Source organism: Phyllostomus discolor, chromosome 2 (assembly GCF_004126475.2).
Source record: "Phyllostomus discolor isolate MPI-MPIP mPhyDis1 chromosome 2, mPhyDis1.pri.v3, whole genome shotgun sequence".
NCBI classification, from domain to species: domain Eukaryota; kingdom Metazoa; phylum Chordata; class Mammalia; order Chiroptera; family Phyllostomidae; genus Phyllostomus; species Phyllostomus discolor.
The window spans coordinates 165,292,855-165,305,057 of record NC_040904.2 but is presented as its reverse complement, the minus strand read 5'-3'; the positions used below and the strand labels follow the sequence as shown (position 1 = coordinate 165,305,057).

The 12,203-nt window shown below is 52.2% G+C and overlaps 1 protein-coding gene across 5 annotated transcripts in view; it reads right to left on the bottom strand.

The window, feature by feature from the left end:
- Positions 1 to 12,203, bottom strand: part of GALNT6 (polypeptide N-acetylgalactosaminyltransferase 6) — a 38,002-nt gene that overhangs the window by 19,119 nt on the left and 6,680 nt on the right. Inside the window, exons 1-4 of one of the 5 annotated variants that reach the window (XM_036019014.1) lie at positions 9,540 to 9,630; positions 5,000 to 5,122; positions 3,943 to 4,130; positions 1,082 to 1,674 (exon numbers count right to left, since the gene is read on the bottom strand). In XM_036019014.1, coding sequence (XP_035874907.1) covers positions 1,082 to 1,572 — 491 coding nt within the window. In that variant the 5' untranslated portion in view covers positions 1,573 to 1,674; positions 3,943 to 4,130; positions 5,000 to 5,122; positions 9,540 to 9,630. Of the gene's footprint in view, positions 1 to 1,081; positions 2,267 to 3,942; positions 5,123 to 9,539; positions 9,637 to 9,693; positions 9,894 to 12,203 lie in introns of those variants that run through there. The other 4 variants (XM_036019010.1, XM_036019013.1, XM_036019012.1 and 1 more) reach the window with 4 other exon arrangements.

Sequence of the window (12,203 nt, the reverse complement as noted above, 5' to 3'; positions counted from 1 at the left end):
CTCTAATGCATTTCCTCATTAGTTCCCTGTGATCTGACACTACTGTCACAGTCCGTTTCCTGTGACCTTTTCTCTACCTCACCCACTTCAAACACTCTGGCACCTGGCCGTGCTGCTGCCCTCCTGACACTCCAGCTCAGTGGGGGTGTGGACACGTGGATCCTGGATCTCCGGGGAACTCGAGGCCTAACTCCCGTTCTAATCCCATCTGCTAGTTGGAAAGATTTCTCCTGGAGCCGCCTCTGGCTGCCTGTACAGCCCTGAGCCCTGAACCCTTCCCTGCTGAGGAGCTCATGATAAGTCCAAGTGGCGCCAACTTCTAAGACTATAACACTTGGCCAAGTTCTGAGGACCCCAGGTTCGTGAGCCTAAAGAATCATGAATTCAGGGGAAGCTGCCATGTGACAACACACCGAAAAGGGTATAATTCTTGTGTCGGGGAAGACAAGTCTGAACGAGAAAGATACAGAATCTTTGACTTGAGGACAGTGCGATCACAGCCGCGACCACATGAGAGTGAGGCGGCTTACAGCTCCGAGATCTCGGTGCCAGTTCAGCGCCAGGAAGAGAGCATACACAGCTTCAGATGAAGGCTGGAACCAAGCCCCGGGCTTGCACGCCTTCGCTGCAGGGCGAACATCAAAAGGTGTGGGCACAGTCCTGACCGCTCGGGCCACTGTCGGGGAAATGTCCCCTCCCCAGCAGCTCTGCAGCAGAGCCCCGAGTTCTGGGGCAGGCCCCAGCAGAGGGCAAGGCCCCCAAATCAGTCCCTCTCAGACACCCCTGTGCCAGGTCCCAGTCCCTGAGTTCCCCTTTCTGTCCCCAGTCCCCTTCATGAGTGTGTTTCCCTCTCACAGGTCTCCCTGCCCCTCTGTCCTGACCAGAACAGTCTTGAACCCCAGACCCTGGGACAAGGACAACTGGTCAGGAAAAGGAGTGAGGGTGCAGAGGAAGACCTTGCCTATATCTAAAAATCCCTATCAGTTCTTTACTTGGCACTTGGCCCACAGCCACGCCATGGCCACACCAGCCACACTTTCCACAGAACCCTGACCTCACCCCGTACCTTACTACTACTTACTCAGGGGGTCGAGTGTCGGGCCCCAGAGCCCTCTGCAGGGAGATCCGGTCACTGGCGAAGGCATTGAAGCAGTGCTTCTTATAGCCTTCTTCCTTTTCCTGGGTCTCCAGCGGGGTCCACTTGTCCTTCTGAAATGCTTTCCCGTCTGCCCCAGGGCTGTTGGGGTCCTGTGGCGGCCGTTCCCAGAAGGGCTTCAGTTCCGCCTGGGTATAGAACCCAGGGAGGCAGGACTTGTTTGTGGAGACCAGTGCCTGCTGGGGCTCTGGAGCCCTGATCTGGAGCTTGGGCATCGAATCCTTGAGGTTGTTCACGGCTCCCAGCATGAGGTCCAGGACGTGGTCCTTCTGGCTCACCAAGGATTTCAGCCACGGTTTCTCTGTGGCCTGTTCCCTGTTGCTTACATCCCTCTGCAGGATGAAGAGGAAGAGCACAAAGGCGCTGCCCACCATGGCCAGGCGCAGGGGCATGTGGCGTCTGCGGAAGAGTCTCATCCTCTGGAACCAGTGGGGACCCCAGCTGAGTCAGCTCTAGTGCTGGGCCCGGCCCTGGAAATAGCTTGATGTGTTGTGGCGTCCACACCTTGGGGCCCGAGCCTGAGAAGGGAGGGGATGAGGGAGAGAAATAAGCCAAGGCAGGGGTGGAGAGTGAGTCAGGGGGCTTGGGGTTCAAGAGCAGGCTCTGTTCCTGAATAGTAACATCACCTTATCCAGTCACCTAACTCTCCTCCATCCATAAAATGAGGAGACTGGAATCAGTGTTTCTTTTCTGCCCAAAGATCCTGACATTAATGGATAGAGAATAACCAGAACACTCAAACTCTAAATGCAGAGATTAACGGACATAACCACTTTAGGAAACAATTTGGCAATTCCACTCCGAGTTTCATATCCCAGACAGACCCCAGTGCACATGAACCGGGAGGCAAGCACTGGCAAGTTTCTAGGAGCGGTGGCTAAAACGGCAAAGACAGCAACCATCCAAATGTCCATCAGCAGTAGAATGAATAAATAGGTTGTAAAATATATCCACATTATGGCGTATGCGACAGCAGTGACAAAGACTGAACCACTTCTAAATGCAACATCCCAGATCTTATATCGAGTGAAAAAAACAAGTGGCAGAAAGATACATACAATATGGTTCCATTTATAGAAAACTGTAAAATTTCAAACTAAACAATGTATTGTTTGTGAAAACAAAAATGAATACAAAATATTGTTCATGAATATAAAAATAAAAATGTGGTAAAGCTATAAAGAAAGCTGAAGGGCCCTGGCCAGTGTGGCTCAGTGGACTGAGTGCCAGCCTGTGAACCAAAGGGTCACTGGTTCGATTCCCAGTCAGGGCACATGCCTGGGTTGTGGGCCAAGTCCCCAGTAGGGGGCGCGTGAGAGGCAACCACACATTGATGTTTATCCCTTTCTTTCTCCCTCCCTTCCTCTCTCTAAAAATAAATAAACAAAATAAAAAAGAAAGAAAACTAAAGGAACAGTGAAACCAGAGTTTCTGAAGAGGGAGGAAAGATATGGGAATAAAGGCATACCAAACTTCAAAGTAAAGTGTTTTTTCTTAAAGTGGGAGGTGGACGCTACTGGTACTGTTATTCCTTATAGCCTAAACATATTTTATAAATATTCTTCCGTATCTACTCATATTTAATAAGAAATAGATATCTGGATTCTCTGACAACACCCTCCAGGCAGGACCGAGCTTCAGTGTTCGTCAGCTTACACCCTAGGCACACACGTCATCCCACGGCTCAGAGGACGTTTGCAACGTTTTCTATGGAGAGCTCTGGAAACACAAGGTCCCTTGTTAAGCACCAGATGTTCATGGCAAGTAGACCTGCACACAAATCCCAGTTCCGCCCCTTCTAGTAATAATAGCGCCTGCCTCCTAGGGTTGTTACAAGGATAATAAATTCAATGAAACAAACATGAAAAAAGCTTAGTTGTCTCTGCTCACAGTAGATTCTGAGAAAGGATTAGTTTTTCTCATTAGTGGCTATGTGACCCTTGGGCACATTACTTAATCTCTCTAAACCTCAATTTCCTCATCCATAAAGTGGGGATAACTAATACCTAACTCACAGGGCACAGTGAGGATTGAATTAGAGCTAATGTATGTAAAACCCTCGGCAGAGTGCCTGGCACATACTAATCCCTCAGTAAATGGTATCAATTTCTATCATTATAATTAATAAATCCCTGCTCAGCTTTCCAGCAATTTTCCTCAAGTACCTGGTCCTTCGCCAAAGCCACACTCATTACCCTGTGGCATGTCTTGCCTAAAAGTAACTTCATTTGAGCTATTTAATTATGTCGCTTAAACATGAAAGCTCCTGCCCGCGGAGAAGCCTGCCGTCTGGAGTCACCTGGGTGTGGGGAACATGATCTCAAGGGGGAGCATGAGTCACTCTGGGCTGGGGGAGACAGGTGGTTTTCTTTTGTAACATCAGACTCAACTGCAACATCAAAAATCAAATAAAACGAAATCTCTCTGAGCATCTATTTTGTATTAGATGTTGCCTAGGAGACAGGAGAGGAGATGGCTTGCTCTGCCAGTGTTGGTGGAGCACCTGCTATATGCCAGGCATTCTGCCAGATGGGGGACACAGAGATGAGCAGGCCCAACCTTCAGGAAGCATACAGTCAACTGGGGGAGGCAGACTTTAAATACAGATCGCTCAGTGAGACTTAAGAGAGACACCTTTGTGTGCTGAAACTCAGTGGGTGGGGGAGGGTGACATCTGGGAAGATACAAGAAACTCAGTGGGTGGGGGAGGGTGACATCTGGGAAGAGGTCCCGAGGAGGAGGAGGAGGAGGAGGAGGAGGAGGAGGAGGTTGGGCTGAGCACTAACCCACAAGCAGGAGCTAGCCAGGCGAAGTGAGCACACACGGAAAGCCTAGAGGCAGGAGGCGGCACAGCCAGTCAGAGAACAGCAGGCAAATGGGTTTGTGGGAGAATGAAGTCTGATGGAAGTGGCAGAGGATGGGCCTGGGGAGGCAGCTGCCACCAAGTCATCATGCCAAGCAGCCTGCCACCGACCTGAAGTATGAGGAGCAACCCAGGGTTAGAGGGAGCATGGTACTGTAGGAAGGACCACGTGATCGCTGGGGGAGGGCACCTAGGAGATGGGCCTGATTGGCAGCTGTATGGCCACTTAAGAGGGGCTTGGGATGTGACTCAAGACCACAACAGTGCTGATGGTGGAGGGAGGCTGTGGTGCTAGATAAACCCCCCTGGGACAGTTCAGTTCAGCTGGGACAGTTCAGTCCAGCTGGGGCACGAGGTATGAGAGGATTGCTTTCCCCACGGGATTTTAGGGTCTAGCTGGAGGACAAAAACTGGTACCACTGGGTCTAGGTAGCACCTGGCTGGGAGGAGACGGAGCAGGAAAAACATCTTTCACTGAATGCCCTTTTGCACTTTGAACCTGATTACCTATTCTAAAAGTAGTAACATTAAAACACTAGCACAGACAGTGAGCGCCCAGCTGGAAAAGGCAGAGATCCCTGTGGGCTTGCAGAAGGCTTCAGGAGGAAATGGGGATTCGTTGTAGAAGGAGTTTTCTGCTCCAGGCGTTGAGCTATGCTGGGCTAGCACAAGGAGTTCTGCTGGAGCTAGACACCCCAGAAACCCTGGAACTGCCCCAGCTAAGCACAAACGGAGTCCAACAGGATGGGAAGTGTCTGCCATGACAGTGTCAACCTGTCCTGTAGGCCACACTTCCCTGACATGGAGACAGTCTCATAGAGACCTGGCTGACAGCTGGAGGGGGAGTGGGGAGGGTTGCCAGAGGGCTCAGTGGGTAGAGAGATTGTGAAAAAAGAAAAAAAAAAAGGAAAATAAAGGAATGTAACCTTCCCCCAAAGAAACAACAGTGTTAGCAGCTTAGTCAAGTACTAAGGACTCACCTCCTCCAGGAAGGCCTCCCTGACCAACTCACTCAGAATCACCCAGGTCACTTCAACTCCCACTTCCTGGCATTATGTCATGATCCCTCGAAGTGGGGTTGGCCTTTATTCCTTTTATTTCCCCTGAAGAAAGAGACCCAGGGTTAAATTGAGCCCTTCCCTGGCATACATTCTCTCAATCCAACCTAGTGGTCAAGGCTTTCTCTCTAGAGCCTGCAATTCCTCAAGGTACTAACCACATCCTGAAGTGAAAGGAGACACCTGTGATTAGCCTTGGCCGTAAGGCACTTGTTTTCTAGTTTGTTTGCTCAGCGTGCAGGTGATAGAAAGAGTCACTTAGAAGAGACACATAATCCGATGGAAACCAGAAGACTGGGATTAAGGATTCCCGCTCTCTGAGTAGATGATTCCCAGAAGTGTGGTTAGCGAGGTCGGGGAGGTTGCCCTTCCACCAGCCTTGGGGAAGCAATAACCCTTCTTCCATGCGCCGAATGCAGGGCTTCCTGGGATCTTCCCCCGGTGTCCTGTGTGGCTCCCTCACCTCCGGGTTCCCACAGTACGGTCGCCAGGTGCACTGGCAAGTGCGCCCACAGCCCGCACCCACTCATGCCTCTCCTGCTGCTGCTGAGAGTTCGTGCCCAGTTCTTTTTCCTCCAGCTGCTCTTGGGATTTCAACACATCAGACCGTCTTGGGCTTCAGTGCTGAGATGATGCCAGAACACAGATTCACCTCCTGCCACTGGCCTAAGGGAACTGAGCCTTCCCCCAGCTCAGTGTCTATGAAACCACTGACCACACCCCACTATAGGGTTGTGAAATACATTTAAACTGTTGCAAATTGGCATGAAAATTTTATTTAAAATAGACCAGAATGGCATAGAACAAAAAAAATCAAAGTAGGTCATATGTAAAATAGGCAATGTTTTGTTGAAAATTTCGTTTCAGTTACTATATATACATATATAGTGTTCCAAAGGCCTTAGGGAAGTTTTACGCTTTAATAACTTCAGAAACAGAAACTCTACAGACTTTCAAAGAACATCATTTGGAACTTTTATTTAAATTTCTTTTACCTTATTGAGTTTTATGAATTTTGAAAAATAAATTTTTATTTTAATGTTTGTCTCAATCGATTGATGATAAACATTTTCCAATACAAAATGGAAAAATTTTTACTCAAAAATTCATAAAGGTAAAAAATGTCAATTATTACATTTCAAATCATGTTTTTTGTTCATTTGTAGAATTCATACCTCTGATGTGATAAAAGTGTAAAACTGCCCTAAGTCTTTTGGGATACCTTGTCACACGTTAAGTGGGTATGAAATTCTGTTGCAAAATGTCTTTCTTACTTTGCTCCCGTCATAGAGATCTGAAAGCCAGTGACGGACACAGCCCAGCCCCCAGAAGCCTTCTCAGATCTGTAGCAGAATTCCTCTCCCCACCCCCCTTGACGCTTAGCGGCCTGTTTACACCTCTCCGCCGGCCCCACCACAGCCTTCCCCGTGTGGGAGCAGTCTGTTCTCTCTCACACCTCTGTGACCTCCTGGACCAGACAGGCCAGGTTGTGTTCACCTCTTTAGCACTTGCAAAGTCTAGCACAAGGTTAGCATGGAGGAAGTAGTCCACGAACTCTTGTTAAAAGAGACCAGGGCAGCCTGGTGCAAGCTACGAGGGTAAGCACTGACTTCACCGGTGATGTTTTGAATGCACTTACTCCAACAAGGACTGAGTCACACGATATTCTGTTGTCGGGCATTAGCGTGCCACCTTGACTAGGTCTGCCTGCCAGTCCAGCAGCCTCAGATTTTACAGGTGAGGCCAGAGTGGTTAGGTGACTTCTATGTTGTCGCACAGCATGTGGCTCCCAGCGGCAGATGGCCGTCTCTAAACTGCCAGGCCACTGCTCTGTTCCCACATCTCACGGACCCCTCGGAGGCCCCCTGGGGAGTTTGGGGACTGGGTTTGGATCTTCTGAGCCTGGGCTGGGGCTGTTTTCCTGAGTGTCCCAACTGTACTCTCAGATCCCCACCCCCACCCCAAATCCCACTCAAGTCCAAATGTTTAAATGCTTTAAAGATGCCAAAACTGGAAGTCCCAAACAAAGTTTCAGCTTTTATGAAAGCGAGGGTTAACCACACAAAACACATCCTTGCTGGCCAGGTGACCTCTTTGTAACAGGTTTCTTTCTGTTTATCAACTGAGCGGCTCACCTCCGGACGTGGCAGCCAGGAAGTGAGGCACCGCCACAGGGATGTTTGTTCAGGGTGGTCACACTAAGGCTTGATGACAGGTTTCTTGAAACGAGGTGACTGTCGCCTCTCTCACCCAGGGTGCAGGTGCCTGGAGCGGGACACCACCAATGGGGAGGGGACGAGTCAATTTCAAGCTACTGGTAGGGGAGGGGGCCAAGAGGCAGCTTTGGCCAAACACCGTCCTGTTCTTCCTTGCCTTCACACACACACACACACACACACACGGCACTCATGTCACTTCCTCTGCTCGTGTGCGGAGAACAAGGTAACAGACCATCTCCTTCAAGCCCCACCTCCTAGCCCCGACCCTTCTCATTACAGAACGCTGCGAGGTTTTCACTTTTCTCCGTAATTACACCTTTAAGACGCTTCAGCTGCTATGGCTTATTTTCCCAGAAAGACAGTGTAGGTTATTTCTGTAGCTAGTCTGTTAAGTTCTTTCCCCAGCACACCTAGGTTCCTTTTATGTTCATATAACATCTTAAGCTGAAGTAAACCCAAACGACAAGTTTTCAGTTGGAAATAACCCACCTGACTCTGTGCACACGGTAAACCTAGAACAGTGTGTATATACATACTGGCACATATCCTTGGCTTGTGTACAGTGGGCACTCAGTAAATATTTGTCGATTTATTACAATGCTGTGAAAGTCCCTGAAAATCAAAATAATATGTGACCCAACAGGGAGTCCCACAGCTAGACCCCAGGTCTTCACCGGAGCTCCTCACAGGCCCCGACAGGCGGGCAGAAATGTGCAACTGCACTCAGACCCGAGACTGCGGGCTCCTAGGGACCCAGGGACGGAGGAGGAAACTTCAGGTGGGCATTTCCTAAACCCTGGTGGCAGGCTGGGTTTGACAGAAGGCAAAATAACAACAACAACAATAAAAAAAACCCTCTAAAAAACAAAACAAAAAAAACGAACTGAGACTTCTCACCTGCTGGTTTCAGGTGTGGAGGGAGGATGAGGGGGACTGAAAGGAGAGGTATTCCTAAGGGCTCGGACTGCTCTCCGGATTGTGGTGGGGGCGGAACTAAGTGTTGCCTTCTCTCCCACCCACCGTCCACTCAGGGCCCCCAGGGACCCAACATGCCGCACCCTGCGGTCAGTGTGTGCGTCCTGCCCGCTCCCCTAGCCAGCATTCCCAGTTTCCCCACTGCAGCCAGCAGCGCGGAAATCCTAGAAACCACCACCTCTGCCCCACTCCCGTGTGTGGAGCTCGGAATCCCTTCTCAGTATCAGGTTCACCCCACCCACTGCCGAATTCTGCTGATTCATTCCCTGCCTCCCGGATCCTCCTCTTCCTCCCCAAACCCGCATCTGAATGCCTGAATGCGCCTTTATCACCCAGCATCTGGAGGATAAGCAGAAGCTGCCTGCCAGCCAGCGTCCTTTGCCTCAGGCCTCCCTCTCCCTTTCACAGCCAGAACAGCCACATCCATACTTCTTCGGCGCCACTCGATGGACATTTCCACACGGCCTGGGCAGCCCACTTCCGGTCTGCTGCACACCCCCACTGGCCATCTTTCCTCCCCACTGCCTGTCCCTTGCAGTCTGGCTACCCAAGCCAGATTTCTTTTCTCTTTCACATTCTGATTCCAAACTCCCCTCCTCCAAGCAGCCTTCTTAGACTGACGTGTATCTTACTGCCCTCAGTATCACCGTGCATTTGTTTCCAAGTTTCACTACCCATGTTTCCCCACGTGGGACTTCCCCACTAGATTTTAGGAGAGAGAAGTAACAGGTCTAGACACTAAGCCACTTAGATCCTGTTTGCTTGCTCTTTCCCAACCCTTAAATCCTGGTCCCCGATTCCTGCCTCTAGAACGCAATCCACCCGGCCTTCCCGCCCCTGCAGGATCCCTCTGCCCTGAGGGATTCGGTTATGCTGTTCCACTGCTCTCATCTGTCCTTTGTTCTCTGTTACATGTCAGATGCGGGGCTGACAGTGGGGATTGGGTTTCTTCCTTCCTTCAAATCTCTGCGTAGGGCTCAGGACCAGGTTGCCCAGGGTACAGAAGAATAACCTGACCCCACAGGGCTCTTAGGTGCCACAAAAGAGTCTTCTAACAGTGCTTTTTCTCTCCAGACTGAACCCATCCTTGTTCACTGTGCAAGCCTTTTCAACAGCACAATTATAGCATTGAGCTCGACAGAGACAGTCACTGCCCTGCACTTGACCTCTCCCTTATTTAAACCCTCACTCTCATTCCCATCAACTGAGAAGGGACATTTTGGGATTTCCCAGAGAGGAGCAGGGGCTGCACGAAGAGCTGAGTTTACCCAAGTCCTCGGCACAGCGATTCACTGGGTCCCCGGCGCACAGGCACCTGCTCTGGTCCTCGGCGTCACTTCCAGGGCTGGGGAAGCTGGAACGAGTCTGTGAGAGCCAGGGGAGGGTCAGGACAGCACCACCGCTTTTAAAACTACTACTCACCACACCAAGTCAAGTAACAGCTACCTTCTCCATTTTACACGGGAAACTGAAGCACAGCAAGCTGAAGTAACTTGACCAACGTCACATGTCTAGGAAGTAGCAGAGGCAGGATTTGCACTCGGGCCCACGTCTCTCCAAAGCCCACCCACTGCCTTACCCACCACACCTCCCTGCCTTGTATTTGGCTGGTGCTCAGAGCTTTGCCAAAGCTCTTTCATACACACCTTCTCATTTGCTCTCCGCCCAGGGAGTGTTTATGTGATTTGGCTAAGGTTAGACAGCTAAATTAGCGATAGGGCTGAGTCAGCTGCTGCCTCCATTATACCCACTAGGTGCTAGGGCTTACTGCCCTCCTATTTCTGACTTCTGTTCTAGGCAATAGCTACATGGACTAAGCCCGTGGCCATAGCCCCTGCCTGGTTTTCTCCCACCTGAACTTGGGCTAAGATGTTTCTGATCTCAGAGGGCATCTGACACATATGAGGGCCTCCCCTTTCATGCCTGAGTTCTTCTCTGCTGCTGTGGGAGGGAGTCAGCCGTCCTACTAACCGTGGGCAGTGATTACCGAGGATGAGGCCATGTTGGTCAATCATCCAGAACCCTTCGTGGTTGCGCCTGCTTCAGACTCTCTTCCCTTTGACAGTCCTGTTCTGTTTTCTGTCCCGGTGCCCCTAAAGTGTTACCTCTGGGTGCCTAACATGAATGGGATCCTTGCGGAACAGGAGCGAGGGAAGTCCCTGCAATCATACTGACTTTTGCTGGATAATTTGAAGCAAAGTATGTAGCGTGTACCATCCAATAAGTGAATTTGCCTGCCTCATCCTTTTTACCTTTCCTGTGATGGGTAGGGACACAGCTGATCTGCCCTCGAGAACAGGGCCTGGGTGGTGGACACCCACCTCTACTAAAATGACCACACACCCCAGGGTCTTTGGTGTCTCCAGAGTTGTTAACCTCTGTGGGCCTGGGGGTGTGCTGAGAGCACGGTATCAGAACGCTCCCTGGGACCCTTGCAATGGGTTGTTGGTAATAGAGGGGGTCTGTTCTAAGCTTTGGTGGCAAGCTGCCCCCCGCCCACACACACAGGAGAGCTCTGTCCTATCCTCTGCCACGATCAGGGTCTTGGGGCGAGTAAGTTTCTCCTTTTGGTTAGCTGGGGCTTGGAACAAATGACGGGGAAATGGGGAAGTTGGTGAACAGCCACAATCATGAAGATACATCAGACTCCCTCCCCACAATGTCACACAGCTCCTACTTGCAAAAGGCCCAAGGCCCCAGAGGGAAGACTTCTGAGGTGGACCTCAGCCCCCCAGGAGGCTACCCTTGCCTTGCCCCCGTCTGCTCAGGGGCAACATGACACTGGGGGAGGTGACCTCTGCAGAAAGGTTCCTGGAGCAGGGCCGGGAGGGAGGCCCACCCAGGGGAGGCTGGGCGCACAAGACAGACGCAGCGGCGGTGGTGAGTGAAGGGAAGAGGTGGAGAGCCCTGGAGGGAGGGCGACGGCTTGTCCCTCTTCTGCCCCACCCCTGTAAGCCACAGAGTCCTGAGCTTTCCTTGCATTCATCCTTTCAGGGGCAAAGGAGGAGCGGCTCCTACCGGAGGAGCTAGAGGCCACCACGACCGACCGATAAGGACCAGCCTGGCCCACCCTCTCCATTTTATTGTGGGGTGTGGTGAGGAGGAAGACAAGGAAGACGAGGAGGAGGAGGAGGAGGAGGTGGGAGAGAGCCAGGACGTGGCAGAAGCGAGAGACTGGAGGGAAGTTTCGAGAAGGGGGACAGTTCAGAGTTTCAAGTCAGGGGGAGGGTCGCAGGGGCCGGGGAGGGTCGCGGGCCGCTCCCGAGACTTACCTGTTGCGCCGAGGCTGAGGCTGAGGCTGAGGCTGAGGCTGAGTCGCAGCCGCGCCGCCGAGCAGCTCCTGGGTTTTCTGACGGGACGTCCTGGAGGGCGGGGCCGGGGCAGGATCTGCAAGGCCACTGGAGCGCGTCCTACGCGCCCCTCCCAGGCTAGGTGCTGGCGGCCTCCCGCGGCGCCCCGGAGCGCCGCTGTGAGCCGCGCCTGGTCCCGCAGCTCCCGGGGCCTCCCGGAGGCTGGGTGCCCGGTGGCAGCCCGCGGTCCCATAAATTCTCCCCTCCGCCCACTGGCCGCTGCTAAGGAGCCCAGCTTTTCCAGACCTCAGCCCACCCCAGGGTGCGGCCTCCGCCGAAAAAAATTGGAGGGTCCCTACCCACCCCAAAGTCGAAGGGCATCAGCGGTCCTGCCAGCGGCGCGGGCCGGCGTGTGCAGGGAACCGCACTCTCTGTGGCGGCGCGGCGGGAACCCTCAGAGCCGGAGGCAGCCGCGCTGGAGGGTTAAACCGGGGGCAGGTGGTGAGGAGCCCGGGGCTCCGTCCCGTGTTTGCTTCTCATTGGCGGGGCAGTCTCGGGCAAATGACTCCTCCCCTCCACACAACAGCGAGAGCGAATGCCTACAATTGTTGTCCAGGATGTACACGGGGGACGGCTGGTCGC